Below are 17,214 nucleotides of genomic sequence, written 5' to 3'. Positions count from 1 at the left end.
AAATAATTGGAAGAAATGGAAATTAGAAATGGAAATGGAAATAGAGAAATGGAATGGAACGGAAATAGAAGGAAAGGACCCAGTTTGGGAGAAGAGAAGTCTGACTGAGATCCACAAGATTTCCCAAGGAAACACTCTGGAGTTTCCCATGATCCCCATTCCTTATGGTTATGTTACCGCTGATCCCCATGCCTTAAAGACAAAATGTGCCCTGTTCTTCCTCAGTGTTTCTCAATCTTGGCAGCTTTAAGAAGTTTGGACTCCAACTCCCAGAATTCCCCAGTCAGCATTAAGAATCCTGGGAATTGAAGTCCAGGCACCTGAGAGTTGCCAAGGTGAGAAATGCTGCCATAGCAGCTATTGCTGCTTGAAAGATTTGTAAGAAGGATAGACGGTTTGCAACTTCTGGCCTGAACTGAAATTCTCAGTTGTGTGCCCCCTACCCATTGTAATTTTTATTGTAACAGAAGGGGGGGAAACTATATTTGAAATTAAATTAAACCACATTTTGTTTGGCTATAAATCTGTTAATTCAGTAGTCAAATTTAGCCATTATTTTATCTTGGGTTGATCTATGTTTTGGTGGGTGGTTGCTAGTGCAGTTCTTTTGCCTAATAAAGGCTGGGGGCTCCTGATCTATCTCTAATTTTTTTAAAAAATACCACTTAAAAAGGCTTGCCTGGGCAGAGTAGTTATGTAGGGTAAGGTCTGGTTACTCTTTGGATGTCTGTGAATTCTGGGGAAGATTGAGAAATCCAAATAAAAATCAAGGAGCCATCCCAAAGGTGCTTTTTCAAGAGGCAACTGGACTTTCTGGTTTTTCTTTGAAGATGTTTCTCTTATCATCCAAGAATTGGATTGGATTGGATTTATTACATTTATATGCCACCCTTTTCCCCGAAGGGGACTCAGGGCGGCTCACAATTCAATCAGGGAAGGGGGTACAGACAGGGGAATAAAAAGACAAGACATAACAGTACAAAATTTAAAAACACACAACAACCATACCATTCGAGAAGGGGGGCAAAAACTCTTTAGCCCCAGACCTGTTGGAACAGCCAGGTTTTAAGGGCTTTGCGGAAGGCCTGGAGGGTGGTGAGGGTTCGAATCCCCACGGGGAGCTCGTTCCAGAGGGTCGGAGCAGCCACAGAGAAGGCTCTCCTCCGGGTAGTCGCCAGTCGGCATTGGCCGGCGGATGGAATTCGGAGGAGGCCTAATCAGTGGGATCTGATCGGTCTATTGGAGGTAATTGGCAGCAGGCGGTCTCTCAAGTACCCAGGTCCAATACCATGAAGGGCTTTATAAGTGACGACTAGCGCCTTGAAGCGTATCCGAAGACCAATAGGCAGCCAGTGCAGCTCGCGGAGGATAGGTGTTACGTGGGTGAACCGAGGTGCACCCACGATCGCTCGCGCGGCTGCATTCTGGACAAGCTGAAGTCTCCGAATGCTCTTCAAGGGCTGCCCCATGTAGAGCACGTTGCAGTAATCCAGTCTAGAGGTCACAAGGGCACGAGTGACTGTTGTGAGGGCCTCCCGGTTCAGGTAGGGACGCAACTGGTGTACCAGGATGGTGGGGAAATTCTTCAGTCACAGCTGAAGAAGCTTCTCAGATGAGAAGCGAAAAGTCTTCAACATCCCCCCCCCCCCGAAAGTCCAGTTGTCTCTTGAATAAGCGCCTTTGGGACAACCATGACCTGGATGACTAAGAATCTCCATAAACCAAGAAGGCAATGGCCACAGTGGTACCAAGGATGCTGCATGGATGTGCATGAAATCACCAGGAGTTCAGCTTGAAGGTGGCTTGATCTTTTTGCTAGATTTAAGATCTTTTTCATACTGGTTTTCTTCCCTTCTCTTGGTAGGGTTATGACCTGAGGATTCCAACAAGCTAGATTCACACGCAGCTTGATTGATTTACTTTTCTTCTGCTTCAGACCTTGAAGGCGACAACTGTGTTTTTGATGGGATTATTTATCGAAGTGGAGAGGCCTTCCAGCCCAACTGTAAATACCACTGTACCTGCAGGGATGGGCAGATCAGCTGTGTGCCCCTCTGCAATGTTGATTTGTTGCTTCCTGGCCCCGAATGCCCCTTCCCGAGGAAAGTTGAAGTTCCCAAGGAATGCTGTGAACAGTGGTCATGTGATCCTAACACAGAGGACACCGCAGGCTTTGCAATGGAAGGTGTGTAAAGGCTTTATAGTTGTGTCTTTGCTTCTCTGGAAGTATCTACTGTGCTCTTGTGACTCTTCAAGACCAGTTATCAATGCCAGTCTTAGAGAGGGAATTTATGGCAGATAGGAACATACGTTTCTAAGAAAAACAAAATGTGCAGGTACAGTATAGGTCAGTGATGGCAAAGCTATGGCACGCGTGCCACAGCTGGCACGCGGAGCCATTTGTCAGGGCACGCAAGGCGCTGCCCTGTCAGTTCTCCAGCACACATGTGCGTGCTGGCCAGCTGAGTTCACCCCTTTTTAAAGCCATTTTTCACCCATCCCAGGCTCCAGTGGCTTTATAGGAGCCTGGGGAGGGCGAAAAGGGTCTCCCCCCCACCCGAGAGGCCCTCCAGAGGCTTCATGAGCTTCTCTGAAGCCTCCGGAGCACAAAAAAACCGGCCCTACGGGCAAACCGGAACTTCAGGGACAGACTTCCAGTTTGCTCGGAGGGTCATTTTGACTGCTCCGGAGGCTTCAGGGAAGCTTCCTGAAGGTACCTGAAGCCTCCAGAGGGCTTCTGGGGGGGGCTGTTTTTGCCCTCCCCAGGCTCCTATAAAGCCTCTGGAGCCTGGGGAGGGCGAAAAAAGCATGCAAAAAATGGGGGAAGCACCTTTAGTGCGTGCATGCGCACTGGGGGTCGCGCATTGCATTATGGGTGCAGCACGCCTGCACACGACCCCCCCCCCCCGTGCTCCCCCACTTATGGCATGTGAGCCAAAAAAGGTTCACCATCGCTGGTATGGGTGGTACCTTGCTCAATAGTAGTAACTGTGAAAGGGATCTTGGAGTCCTAGTGGACAACCATTCAAATAGGAGCCAGCAGTGTGCAGCGGCTGCCAGAAAAGCCAACACAGTTCTAGGCTGCATCAACAGAGGGATAGAATCAAGACCATGTGAAGTGCTTAACATCACTTTATAATGCCTTGGGAAGGCCATACTTAGCAACAGAAATGTTGGGCTCAATTCTGGTCGTACGTCGAGGACTACCTGTGCTAATTTAACATCTGCACTGATTCACTTTAAAACTCTGGCAAGAAAGGTCATAAAATAAGACAAAGCTCACTTAACTGTCTCTGAGCAATAGGAATTTTGGTGTCAGTTGTGGTCACAAGTCAAGGACTATCTGTATTTAAGTTAATTGATTGTTTAAGTTAAACTTGTGTTTAATACTCAATAACGTTAAGTGTTTTGTCTTCTTCTTCTGGTGATTCACATTTCTTTGTCCTGGTCTTAAATTCTCTTTTAGAATAGACTTCTTGGCACATTATTCAAGGACCAAGTAAGGTCTTCAGCTTTAAAATGGTTGTGTCTCTCTGGACTGTATTGGAAAAAGCACTATCCATGGTATGGGGGACAGGAGAAATCTTGCTTATGTTGGCTTCCTTCTCAGTGTGGCAAAACAACCTTAAATCAAATGTTCAGTTCTTAAGATGGCCCTGAGGTTAAATATAATGCTTAAAAGCCATGCAGAATTAGTCATCCAAGACGGCGATTCATTTTTGGTTCCCTGCCACCAGATTCTGCCACTCATAAAATGTCCAGTTTAAATCTTATAGCATAAGGCTCATGTGAAATCAGTGTGATACTGTTAGAAAACCTCTAGTGTTGTGGGAAGGAAGGACTCACTGGAGAAGTTCTTAATGCTGGGAAAGATTGAAGGCAAAAGAAGAACAGGATGACAGAGAAGGAGGTGGCTGGATGGAGTCACCGAAGCAGTCGGCGTGATCTTAAATGGACTCCAGAGGATGGTAGAGGACAGGAAGGCCTGGAGGAACGTTGTCCATGGGGTCGCAATGAATCGGACACGACTTCGCAACTAACAACAAATTGTGGGAAAGCCTTAAGTTAAAAGCCTTCTTCTCCACCCAATGTCCTATAATAAGCAACCGGCATTAGAGCCAGTTTGAGGTAGTGGTTAGGACACTAGGCTCAAAACTGGGAGACTATGTCCCCTTAAGGCTGAAATCATCTGGATGATTTTGAGCCAGTCCTCCCTCTGAGCCCTTGAAAAAAGGGAATGGCAAACTACTTCTGAAATCTCCCTAAGGAAACTACAGGGGTAAAGGTAAACATTCCCCTTGCACATATGTGCTAGTCGTTCCCGACTCTAGGGGGCGGTGCTCAGCTCCATTTCAAAGCTAAAGAGCCAGCGCTGTCCGAAGACGTCTTCGTGGTCATGTGCCTGGCATGACTAAATGCCAAAGGTGCACGGAACGCTGTTACCTTCCCACCAAAGGTGGTCCCTATTTTTCTACTTGCATTTTTACATGCTTTTGAACTGCTAAGTTGGCAGAAGCTGGGACAAGTAACGGGAGCTCACTCCATTATGTGGCACTAGGGATTCGAACCGCCGACCTTTCTGATCGACAAGCTCAGCATCCTAGCCAATGAGGCACTGCGTCCCTATTTAGGGAAATCTCCCTAAGGAAGCTACAAGGGTACGTTCAGTCAATCACAAGAAGTCAAGACTGACTCAAAAGACACCTAAAAAAATAGGCACTTAATGAAATTGCTTTATGGCTATCGATATAAAACAGCCAGATATGGCATACATGGATATACATTCCAACTTTATAAGAGCCAAAGGCCAGAAACAGAAAATAAGTGAAAGTTCCTTGGTGTTCTCTGAACTTGGCTCAGAGAGCACCAAGGACTCCTCATTTCCACCCTGAGCGACAAATACAAGCGGTCCTCAGTTTACAACCACAATTGAGCCCAACATTTGTGTTGCTGTGTGAAAAAATTGTTGAGTTTTGCCCCCACTTTATGACTTTGCTCACCCCGTTTGTTAAGTGAAGCACTGCACTTGTTGAATTAGTAACAGGGTTGTTAAATCTGGTTTCCTTGTTGATTTTGCTTGCCAGAAGGTCGCACGGCTATCGTCATAAATGTGAGTCAAGTTGTTAAGCATCCGAATGTATATCATGTGACCATGCTGCAAAGGTCGTAAGTGCGAAAAATGATTGTAAGTCACTTTTCAGTGTTATCAACCCTATCGAATGGTCACTAAATGAATTGTTGTAAGTCAAGAACTACCCATATTTAACACAGGACAGTTCATGGCTAATAATTACCTCCATATAACATGCAGGACTTCTAGGTGCTCACTAAGAAAGATTTTTTTTTAAATGACCATCAGATCATTAGTATTTCTTATATTATTATTAACACACTCTGAGGCTAAAGAGTTAGACATTCTACTCCCCCTCCCCACCTGAAAGGAACTCTGTTCCAACTGCCATGTGGGCATGGCCAGCACATGACTCATCCGGCCTGTGGGCTGGCAGATGAGACATTCTACTCCCTCTCCCCACCTGAAAAATGCTGTGATGCTAAGGAGTTAGACTAAGGGAGAGAAGGAGATAAGATAGGAGAGGCCTTTGTGGGGCAAGCCTGAGGGAGAGAAGAGGATAGGAGGGGATCAATGGGGCCAGCCTGAGGAAGAGAAGGGGAGAGGAGAGGCCGATGTAACTACACATTAATTTTCAAGCTGTATGTGTCAATTTATCAAGCCTGATAACATAGTTTCATCTCTGGAGCATGGGTATCCAGCTAGTATTATATATATATATATATACTGTCCACCTTCCATTAAGCTCTCAAGGAAGGGAGATATTATGTCCTGTCCTTATGTATGCAATTCATAGAGAGGGAGATTTCACTAATTTTATACCGTGAATATCCTGTGTGGTATTTTCAATTACTGTGACCACCAATGAACCCCTGCATAAAAAAAAAATTTGGGGGGGAGGAATTGCATACAAACTCCACCAAATGATTTTCTTAAAGCCTGCACAATCCATGTTTGACAATGTTTACAGCAACAGCAAAACAGCAGGCTGGCAACTGAGTCATCATGCATAAAAATTCCCACCGTTTTGGCCTGCAAAGTTTACAAAGTCTTTTTTTTCCAAGTCATAATCTCTCACGGATTATGATTGTAGAAAGTTTCTCTCACAACCTCTTGTAGAAGCTTAGAATTCCAGAGACTCCCCACTGAGAAACGCCATCTTAAGGATCCTGGATATCTTTTGACAACTGCATTGAACGAACAGAAGACATTTATGGAACATGAAAACTGGTGCCTTGAAGCTTTTAATTCTTTAAGATTGGGTGGAGAAACTTGTAAACCAACATAGTGAATTTATGGATCCTGGAGGGAACAAGCCCTGGGCCACAGTTGAACAATTGGGGGAGGGGTAGTGGTCAATCATTGGATTGAAATATAATTGAGAATTATTTTAAAGTCGCGTTCAGTGTGGTTGCTCCCCAAAATTTTATCTTTCTGTGTCATGAAAAAATTGCACTTCAGTGGTTGATTTTGAAGGGACTCTGAGAATAGCAATAGCAATAGCAGTTAGACTTATATACCGCTTCATAGGGCTTTCAGCCCTCTCTAAGCGGTTTACAGAGTCAGCATATTGCCCCCAACAACAATCCGGCTCCTCATTTTACCCACCTCGGAAAGATGGAAGGCTGAGTCAACCCTGAGCCAGTGAGATTTGAACAGCCGAACTGCTGAACTGCAGTCAGCTGAAGTAGCCTGCAGTGCTACATTTAACCACTGCGCCACCTTGGCTCAAGTGCTCAAGTTTTTGAAGGTCCAGTTATAGCCCTAAAATCTAAAAATATTTATTTTCCTAGCTAAGAAAACAGATACCAGGAACAGTCTAGCTGTTGCATTCTTACCACATAAGGCTTTCCTTAAGACGAAGTCATTTTATTCTCCCAAAACACTGAATAACAATATTGCTATGAATTTTAATTCCTGCTTTTATTTTGTTAGATTACTGCTTATTTTGTCCTGTATATATTTGACATGATCATTTTTTTTTAATTGCTGGTATTGATTATAAATTGCCATGAAAATTTGTAGTTATGCAGGTAGTCCTCGACTTACAACAGTCCATTTAGTGAACAACACTGAAGAAAGTTACTTATGACCATCTTTCACACTTATGACTGTTGCAGCATCCACATGGTCATACAGTCAAGATTCAGACACATAGCAATTGACTCATGGTTGTGACAGTTGCTGTGTCCCGGGGTCATGTCAATGGGGAAGCCAGACTCACTTAACAAGCTTGTTACTGACTTAACAATTGCAAGGATTCACTTAACAACTGTGTCAAAAGTGTCATAAAATGAGGCAAAATTCTCCTAGCAACTGTCTCGCTTAGCAACAAAAATTTTGGGCTTCATTGTGGTCATAAGTCAAGAACTATCTTTCTATAAAATTAAGTTTAGCCCATTAGATAAATGCACCCCTTCAAACCTCAGTGTCTATATTAGATTGACTACAAATCCATCTTGTGTATAGATTTGGGACCTCGCAGAGAAGGTTATCCTTGCTATATTACAAAATACATAGTTTCTTGAAAATCATTTTTTAAAATTGCAGTTTACTCAAGTGGAAATATTTATCGACTTCCTCTTGATCAAGAGGAACCCAAGGCAGCAAACTAAACAAATATTAAATCAATGTAGTGTACAAAAAAGAAGACAATGAATACCTTGAGAAAGAGAAATTAGTTGTCAACCCTTACATCAATGAACACTCAGAAGAGGAATGACATAACAGCTGGAAACTTAAATGTAATGTTTCTATTTCCCTAGTACGTTTTTTTCCTCTGTGGTAAATTCTTATTTTATCATCTTCTAATGTCTTTTGATGGTGAATTATAAGGCAGCCCTCCACTTATGACCATTTGTTTAGCGACTGTTTGAAGTTATGATAGCACTGAAAAAGAGACTTACAACAGGTCTTCACAATTACAATGGTTGCTGCATCCATGCACTCAAATTTGGGCACTGGCAACCGGCATGTCGTCATGACAGTTGCTGCATCCTGCAGCCACATGAGCGCCATTTGCAAATTTCCATGGGAGCTCCTGACAAAATCAATGTGGGAAGCTAGGTTTGCTTGCTGCGTGATTTGCTTAACGACCATGGCAAAAATGTCACAGCAGTGAGCACTTAATGACCACATTGCTTAGTGATGGAAGTTCTATTCCCAACTGTTGTCATAAGTAAAGGAGCATCTGTATGTAGTAGTTAAGCGTGGCACAACAAAACCGCGCTCGACTAAAGCGCGCCCGATTAAACCGCGTCGCTGACGTCATCAACAGGGCGACAATAGCGAGCGCGGAGAAAGAAGGGCGGTTTAAATAGCGCTTTGAAAGCAAGCCGATTCAACTTAAGGTAAGGGTTAGGGTTAGGGTTAGCTTTAGGGTTAGGTTAAGGGTTAGGGTTAGGGTTAGGGTTAGGTTAAGGGTTAGGGTTAGGGTTAGGGTTAGGGTTAGGGTTAGGTTAAGGGTTAGGATTAGGTTTAGGTTTAGGGTTAGGTTAAGGGTTAGGTTTAGGGTTAGGTTTAGGGTTAGGTTTAGGGGGGTTAGGTTTAGGTTTAGGGGTTAATTTTAGGTTTAGCGTTTACAGTGTGCTTCTGTCTCCGCGCTGTTGTCGCCCTGTGATGACGTCAGCTACGCGGTTTCGTCGAGCGCGCTTTAGTCGAACGCGGTTTTGTGGTGGAACCGTAGTTAAGGACTGGGCCATGTTGGAAGAAGGTGGCATGTCGAATATCCTAGAACTTTGCAAGCAACAGCAACTTAAATTAGACACAGAAATAGATTGAAACTATAACGCAATCAATGTGCAGCAGGACCTGTATAATAGGTTTCCTGGTGTGGCCCTTATGGTTGAATTTATTTGCCTTTTTGTTTTTTTGCAAAAGTTATCATCTTTAGTAGCCTCCACTTGGATGGTTGAGAATTCAATACTAGGCAGAGACAGATATTTCTCTATTAGGGTGCAAAGAGAAAATATCTGCTGTGAACTCCGCATAGGTGTCAGGAAGGGCATCCGGCCTGTAAATGCTCAGCTCCATTCACAGCTCCAACTCCACCCTAATCAAAGGGATTACAGGGTGATAAAGTGTTTTGCAGCCCACCGGACATGATTGAGCCATGCACTGATAGCCAATTATATCCTTTCCAGTTTGGAGCGAATATCTTAATCTTTGACTGTGTGAGAATCTGTGGGCAGCTGAGCAGTTCATTGTCGCAATTTTGCCTTCAGGATTCAGACAGGAAGCTACCTTGGGGGCTGAAGGTTCTGACTCCGGTTCTAACTGCATTGAGCAGACAACGCAATGGAGTGCATGTTCCACCAGCTGTGGCATGGGAGCCTCTACCAGAGTCACCAACAAGAACCCAATGTGTGAGATGGTGAAAGAGATGAGGCTATGTGAAGTGCGCCCCTGTGGAAGGAGCCCACCACCTGATAAGGTATGGCTTACAGTATGTTCAAGTCATGATACTAATCTGTATTAATTTTGGAGAGAAGAGCATGTTGAACTTTGGCTTGGAGATAAAGGTTGAGATGGTTATTAAGTTCCTTATTTCAGTTATTTCTACCAACCTGTTTGTGAGTGTCTCTTTTGACCGAGGCTTCCCAAGAACATGAAGCAAATTCCTTGTCCCGACAAAAACCCCTTTTATTAATTTACTGTGAATTCTGCTCATTCAGCAAAGTCTTCCAAAGGAGGATTTACAGTCACAGACCTTATCTGGCTTGGAGAGCTGCCAGGCCAATATCTGCAAAACTTGGCAAGGAGTCTCGGAGAGTCACGAATGAATTAAGCAAACTAATTGTCTCCTGAAAAGTCCACTCACCTTTCGCTCCTCTTTTATTTCTTCTGGGTGAGGCCATTCATCGTCCACCTCTGGCCTTACTCCCAAGTCGACCCCTGTTCTTTAGCTGTTCCCTTCGTCTAGCAACTCTCTGCATGCACACACTGGGAACAGGCTCCAGCTGTTCGTCTGCCCCACTGATGTCTGACTCTGAAAGCAGCTGATAGCTGGCATACAGCTCTGGCCCCCTCTCTGCCTCCCACACGCACTCCTCATCAGAGCCTTCCCCAGATCCAGGACTAGCCCATGTTCCTCCCCAACCCACTCACTGTCTGAATCTGCTGCCAGCTCCACATGCCACTGGCGGGCCACAACAGTATCCTGGGTCTCTTAGATTGAGCCACTGTGGGAAATGCCACGCTGGACTAGATCAGGGGTCTCCAAACTTGGCAACTTTAAGATTTGTGGACTTCAACTCCGAGAAATTCTGGCTGAGCAATTCTGGGAGTTGAAGTCCACAAGTTGTCGAGTTTGCAGACCCGTGGACTAGATATGAATCTTAGCCTGATCCAGCAGGTCACTTAGGGTGCATTTATCTGCAGAAGTGGCTTCTGAAGTAGAGTTGTCATTGCGACAACATAGGTTTTTGGTGGTGCACATTGAACACAAGTGCAACCAGAGCAATGGGACTGTTGCAGACTAGCCAATGTCTCAAAAGGTGTTCTATGACCTCTCAAGCCATTTATTAATTTTATAGTTCTACTCACAAAACTGATTCAATGTGGACATTCCTTTGGTCAGAACTCATATATACTGTACAGTCCAACCCCATGCTCAGGCAGGAAACCCCACACCACTTCGGACAAATGGTTATCCAATATCGTGTTAAAAACTTCCAGTGTTGGAAAATTCACAACATCTGGAGGCAAGCTGTTCCTCTGATTAACTGTTCTGTCAGGAAATTTCTCCTTAGTTCTAAACTGCTTCTCTCCTTGATTAAGTTTCCACCCATTGCTTCTGGTCCTGCCCTCAGGTGCTTTGGAGAATAGTTTGACTCCCTCTTCTTTATGGCAACCCCTGAGATATTGAAACACTGCTATCATGTCTCCCCTAGTCCTTCTTTTCATCAAACTAGACATACCCAGTTCCTGCAACCGTTCTTCATATGTTTTAGTGTTCAGTCCCCTAATCATCTTTGTTGCTCTTCTCTGCACTCTTTCTAGAGTCTCCACATCTTTTCTACATCGTGGTGACCGAAACTGAATGCAGTATTCCAAGTGTGGCCTTACCAAGGCATTATAAAGTGGTATTAACACTTCACGTGATCTTGATTTTATCCCTCTGTTTAAGCAGCCTCACTTTTTTTCTGCAGTTTCACTATAACCATGCAATTCTGAAATTGCCAGACTTTGGGCTGTTAGTTTGAGATCCGAGCTTGGCAATTTAGTTGCAAACATTTCGTCACCATTTGAGGAGACACTATCCGTGGGCTTTGAATTGTGCTCATCTGTTAGATGACTGGCCTTTCAATACCTCTTTATGCGAAAGGTATTTTTATTATGCCAGACTTGGTCTAAGGATATAGTTTTCCATACAACACGTTTCTGCACAGAACTAATCCTTCCATCCCCCTCCACTCCCCCATCGAGCCAGAACTGATGAAGCTTCTTGGATGAGAAGCGAGACGTCATCTTCTTCCTCAAGGGAACAAAACAAAGTCCAGTCGTCTTTTGAAAAAGCAGCTTTGAGACAACCATGACCTGGATGACTAAGAATCTCCCTAAACCTTTTCTGCACACATTTCTTATTTTGCATCCTAGCCCAGACAGTCCGGCTTCCATTCTAATCCAAAAAGAATTACAAGTCATTGAAATGATACCCCTTCCATTTTAATGTATCACGGCTATGTTGCATCAAATTGAATGTGAGAGTCCACCTAATTAATGTTCTGCGTTTTGTCGTAGAAAGGGAAAAAATGCCTCCGAACTATAAGACCTCCCGCTGCTTTCCATCTGGAGTACCAGAACTGCACCAGCATCCAGATGTATAAACCCCGTTACTGTGGCATCTGCAATGATGGACGGTGCTGCACGCCACACACGACAAAAACAATCCAGGTGGAATTCCGTTGCCCTCAAGGCAACACCATCCAACATCCGGTGATGTCCATTATTAGCTGTGTGTGTCACAAGAACTGTCCTCAGAATAGCAACGCTTTTGTGCGGAAGCTCAGTTGAAGGAGCCGCTCAAAAAAATCACCAGATTATCCTCCTGATGCTTTAATGTAACACGTATCTTCTCTTTTGTGTGTGTGTTGGGGGGGGGGCAGAAGGGTCAGATGTTTTGATTCCCAACCCCGTCTATCATTTGATTTCTAGATAAACCAGTTCAGTTCCTGTGAGATTTGTTATTATTATTTTTTTTGAAATCGTGCTTGCTTCAAACAACATTGTGTCATTAAAATATTGTCACTTGGGAAGTGTGCAGCTTTTCTTTCTTAGCAGTTTCTCCTTTCTTGGCTACATGTATTACCCTGTAGTCACATTCCATGGACTAATTGTTTGACCTTAATGGACGCAAGATGCTTGTAATCTAGTATGCTTTCTTGCTTGATGTTTATTACAGCCAGGAATCAGGGATGGGTTCCGGCTTCTATTATTGCCAATTCGCTCAGGGACATGCTTCGTGCGCTTGCATGCTCGATGTGCTCTAAGCGCGTATGCGCAGTAGTAAAAAATGCTTCTGTGCATGTGCAGAAGCAAAAAACAAGATGGTGACGCCTACGGCACTGCCGATAAAACCAATTTGGGGGCGTGACTGGCCAAGTTACTAGCAATAGCAATAGCAGTAGACTTATATACCGCTTCATAGGCCTTTCAGGCCTCTCTAAGCGGTTTACAGAGAGTCAGCATATTGCCCCCAACAATCTGGGTCCTCATTTTACCCACCTCGGAAGGATGGAAGGCTGAGTCAACCCTGAGCCGGTGAGATTTGAACCGCTGACCTGCTGATCTAGCAGTAGCCTGCAGTGCTGCATTTAACCACTGCGCCACCTTGGCTCCTCTAGTACTACCTACTCAGCCGAACCGGTCCGAACCAGTAGGAACCCACCTCTGCCAAGAATTGGGCACTTTAGAGTTGAAATCCTCTCTACCAAGAAAAGTGTTACTTGGGTTAGCCAGAAAAACATACTGAGTGCAAAATTCTTTGCTCATTTTTCTCCCACCAATTAATAAATTCCTCTCTATTTTTGTCCCTTCTTTTGCCATTTTTTCCCTGAAGTTTGTATTTTCTTCTTTGTCTCGTTTTGATCTTCAGCAGATGCTACGTCTTGATTTTGGCAAATGGTCCCAGAGGTGCCCTCCCGAAACTGGTGCCTACAGATGTGTCGACTTTTCTTCCCCAAATACACAAATACGGCAATGTCTATGTTGGGGGAGGGACATGTCTTCAGCAACTGGGAATGCTTTTATTACCACTGGTAGACTTTAAGGTCACTGCTGAGTGATGCCTTACGTTTATTTAATCCCTCCTTAGAATTCAATCAATATTTGTTTTCTACAGAAAGCTATAAATAGTTCAAAAGAAACAGACCCCACAAAAAAGTAGGGGGAATTGCACTGTATGTGAGAAATCATTACACCCTTATAGCAATATGTAAAGCCCTCTTGAATACATTTGGGTGAACATTGGAGGAAAAAGAAATGACATTGCTATAGGTGTATACAGGAGTGGGCTGCTATAAGTTCGCCTAGGTTCAGGAGAACCTGTAGCTAATGTTATGGCTGGTTTGGTGAACATCCAAATCCCATCCCTGGCTGGCCCAGCCCAGCCCACTCATCCCTCTCCTCCCCTCCCAGGAGTCTCCACGTGGCCCGTTTTGGATGCGAAATAAGTGCAGGGCCTTTGTAGGTAAGTGCCGGAGGCTCCGGGTTGGGGAAAGATGGGCCTCTTAGACGTTCCGGAAGGCCGGAAATGCTCGTTTCTGGCTTCTGGGGGGTCTCCAGAGCCCGGGAGATGCAGTTTTTGCCCCCATCCCCCAGAAGCTGAAGGAAAGCCTCCAGAGGCTGGGCAAGGCGAAAACGCTCCCACCACACTATGGTGCAGGAGGCCGACTAGGCCATGCCCAACACGGCCACGCCCACTCACCAACCAGGCAGAGGACCCGTTGCTGAAATTTTTGAAGCCCACCTGAAGCAGAAATAGATGAACCTTTTGCTAACCAGTTAGCTAAGATGTGCAGGAAACACACCACTGTAATCATGGGGGACTTCAACTACCCTGACCGTTAAAGTCTTCCAGTACTCGAGGGACAGTTGCCGAGAAGAGGGTCTTGGCTTACTCTCCAAAGCGCCTGAGTAGGATAAGAAGCAATGTGTGAAGCTTGTTAAAGAGAGCTCCTACGTGGGACTAAGGAGAAATTTCCTGGCAGTGAGAGCAATTAATCAATGGAACAGCTTTCTTCCCACAATTGTAGGTGCTTCATCACTGGAGGTTTTCAAGAAAAGATTGGACATCCATTTGTCCCGTATGGTATAAGGTCTCCTGCTTTGGGCAGGGGATTGAACTAGAGGACCTCCAAAGTCCCTTCTTTAAATGCACAGACTTATGCATCTTTTAGAGACACTACAAAGACAATATACTGAACTTGCCTTGTACAAGGGTGAAGATAAAAGTTGTAAATATGGAGACCGCCAAGAGGTCTTTGGAAGTTTGAGTTTTGTAGACCCAAGATATTTCAGTTGTCTTGGTGGGTTGACACTCAATTTTCTACAGTTGGACTTAGTATTCACTTTGTGTACAGACTATCAAAAAGACCAGCTGGCATTTGTGCTAAGGGAAAAAGCAAACACTGTAAATAACTGAAGAAGGCCTGTGGTTTTCTAGAAACAACAAATGGAAATGGAAAGCATACATTGTATAACCTCCCTTTTCCCCACTGTGAATGTTGCAGAGATGGGTTGCTCACAGTTTGGCTGAATTGGTAGTGGTGGTGGCAGGAGACTCCGCCAACTTACCCGGACGCTTCTGCGCATGCACAGAGGTGTTGCGCACAAGCACGAGTGAAGCGGTAGTAAACCGATTAGCAACCCATCCCTGGAATGTTGGTATTACTAAAGAAAACCTCTCGGCATGAGATATAAAGTAACTGGTGAAGGGATGGCGAACCTTTTTTCGCCTCGGCTGCCAAAAGAATGTGCATGTGCATGCATGCCCACCCCCATAATTTAATGCTCCCCCACGCCATGCCCTCTGCTCGTGCACGTGTGATCCCCCCACTGCCCTGCGCATGCACGCACGGCTTTCTTTTCTCTTTTTTTGAGAAATTTTTTTATTGTTTTAGTTAAACAAAAAAGAAAAAGAAAAAAAATCATCTTTCGTTACATCTTGTTGAAAGCGTATCGATTGGTTACAAATATATTCCGTGAGTTTCTTCCACAGTCCTTACATATACTTCATTCAAATCATGTTTTAAGTCAAGAAAGAAAAGTTATGTATTTTACTATCCCTGTATCATAATTCTCATTTGGTTACCATTGTTTAAACATGTTTTTATCTAGGCTCATTTATATTAGAAGAGACAACCACGTACAGGCGTTCATTTACAATTTCAATAGATCTTCAATACCATTACACCTTTAAATTAATTCGGTTAAGTAAGATATCTAGCATCTCCCCCCCCCCCCGTAACACACCTGTTATGTATCATTAAATATTGTCCATTAACATTTCATTGTTATTGTAGTTAACTAAAGGTTATTTACTGATTATCTCACCTCTCCTCTCCAGGCCCACACAATATTATAACTTTATAACTGTCTTTAAACAATGATTTATTAATAAAATTTATAGGACTTTTCTCTCAATCCCAAATTAGTTAATTACGGACACACGGCTTTCTTGGAGCTTGGGGAGGGCGAAAACAGCTTACTCCATCGGTGGGCGGTAGGTCCGTTTTTCACCCTCCCCAGGCTCCAGATGCTTTCTAGGAAAATTGAGGCCAAATATCGGCTGGCCAGTATGCACATGCGCACTGGCGCTAACAGGGTAACGCCTCGCGTGCCTTCAGCCATGGTTCCGCGTGCCACCTGTAGCACGCATGCCATAAGTTTGCCATCACGGAACTGGTGGGACAAAGTAAATCATTCTTGAGCTATAAGGCAGGTTCAAACAATATTTTATTTTGGATTATATGTTGGAAATAAAGTTAGGAATGAATCCTATAATTGTGTTATTAAGTCTAGTATATTCTGCCTAAAGGTTTACAAACCCTTTTGGTAGTAAGTGTGATTGTGCAACCTTGCAAAGAAATTTAAAATGTTCCAAATCCTGGGAGTTACATGTAAAGAATGCAGCCAATTACCACAATTTCATATTTCGACCAAAAAGAGGATATTTTTGAAAAATAGATGTACATACATTTTGCTTTCTTTATTTTGGAGGACAGTGACTGCCATCTACTGGTGATGCACCTGCTTTGTTGCTAATCCTTAATCGAGGCTAGATTCTAGTCAAAATTGATTTCAGTGGGGGCCGCATCAGGGTTGTGTTTGACCTGGGGGGGGGAGGGCGGGATGGGCGTGGTCATCTCAATGTCACCCGTGTCGTGGGTGCCTGTGGTGGCCCAAGCACTCTACCAGCAGCCTCCCGAGCTCCATTTTTACTGGCAGAGGCACCGTGGGATGGTCCTTCCAAGGGTGGGACCTGGCCGACTTTACTGCCGGTTTGCTCGTGCATGCGCATATGCACTTCAATTAAAATTGTTTTGTGCATGCGCAGGACTGAAAAACACGCTGGCGATGGCAGCAAGCGGGGAACCGGTTCGGAGGAGTGGCAAGCCTGGGTTCCTGCCGGTTCCAGCGACCCAGGCCACCATATCACTACCGGTTCGGCCATCTCTGGGTCCTTTGCTGTTTCCAGCGCAGCACCACAGGCCAGATCTAAGCACCCCATGGGCTGGATCCAGGTCCCAGGTCTTGAGTTTGACACCCCTGTTGTAGACGATCAAGGAAGGGCAGGGAGAAATTGACCTTCAACAAACATATTGCTATATAATCCTTGCCTTTTGAGTGACAAGCTTCAATCCAGAGCTGAGTTCCTACCAGTTTGGACCAGTTTGGCCAAGTAAGTAGTAACTCGGCTGGACACGCACCAGAACTGGTTCTATCTTTGGCGATGCCATCTTGATTGGCTGGAGGGCTCTCCCCCCACTTGTCGAAACTTTTCGCCACAGTTTCGGTGGGCGTGGCTTGGTGAGGGGGTCATGTGACTGAGTGTGCATGAGTGACATCAAGTTGGCCATGCCCACTCAGTCATATCCCCCCCCCCATCTAGCCACATCCACTGAACCAGTAGTAAAAATTTT

The 17,214-nt window shown here is 44.6% G+C and overlaps 1 protein-coding gene across 3 annotated transcripts in view; it reads left to right on the top strand.

Moving 5' to 3' along the window:
- The window catches only part of CCN3 (cellular communication network factor 3), a 48,664-nt gene extending 36,337 nt beyond the window's left edge, over positions 1 to 12,327 (top strand). For all 3 annotated transcript variants that reach the window (XM_087706746.1, XM_087706745.1, XM_087706744.1), the window contains 3 exons: positions 1,937 to 2,185; positions 9,295 to 9,503; positions 11,813 to 12,327. In XM_087706746.1, coding sequence (XP_087562872.1) covers positions 1,937 to 2,185; positions 9,295 to 9,503; positions 11,813 to 12,085 — 731 coding nt within the window. In that variant the 3' untranslated portion in view covers positions 12,086 to 12,327. The remainder of the gene's footprint in view (positions 1 to 1,936; positions 2,186 to 9,294; positions 9,504 to 11,812) is intronic.
- Positions 12,328 to 17,214: the final 4,887 nt, after the last annotated feature.

Source organism: Thamnophis sirtalis, unplaced genomic scaffold (assembly GCF_051295495.1).
Source record: "Thamnophis sirtalis isolate CommonGarterSnake01/CBP01778 unplaced genomic scaffold, rThaSir2_p1.2 scaffold_2, whole genome shotgun sequence".
In the NCBI taxonomy this organism is placed as follows: Eukaryota; Metazoa; Chordata; class Lepidosauria; order Squamata; family Natricidae; genus Thamnophis; species Thamnophis sirtalis.
This window is presented reverse-complemented; position numbering and strand designations above follow the sequence as displayed.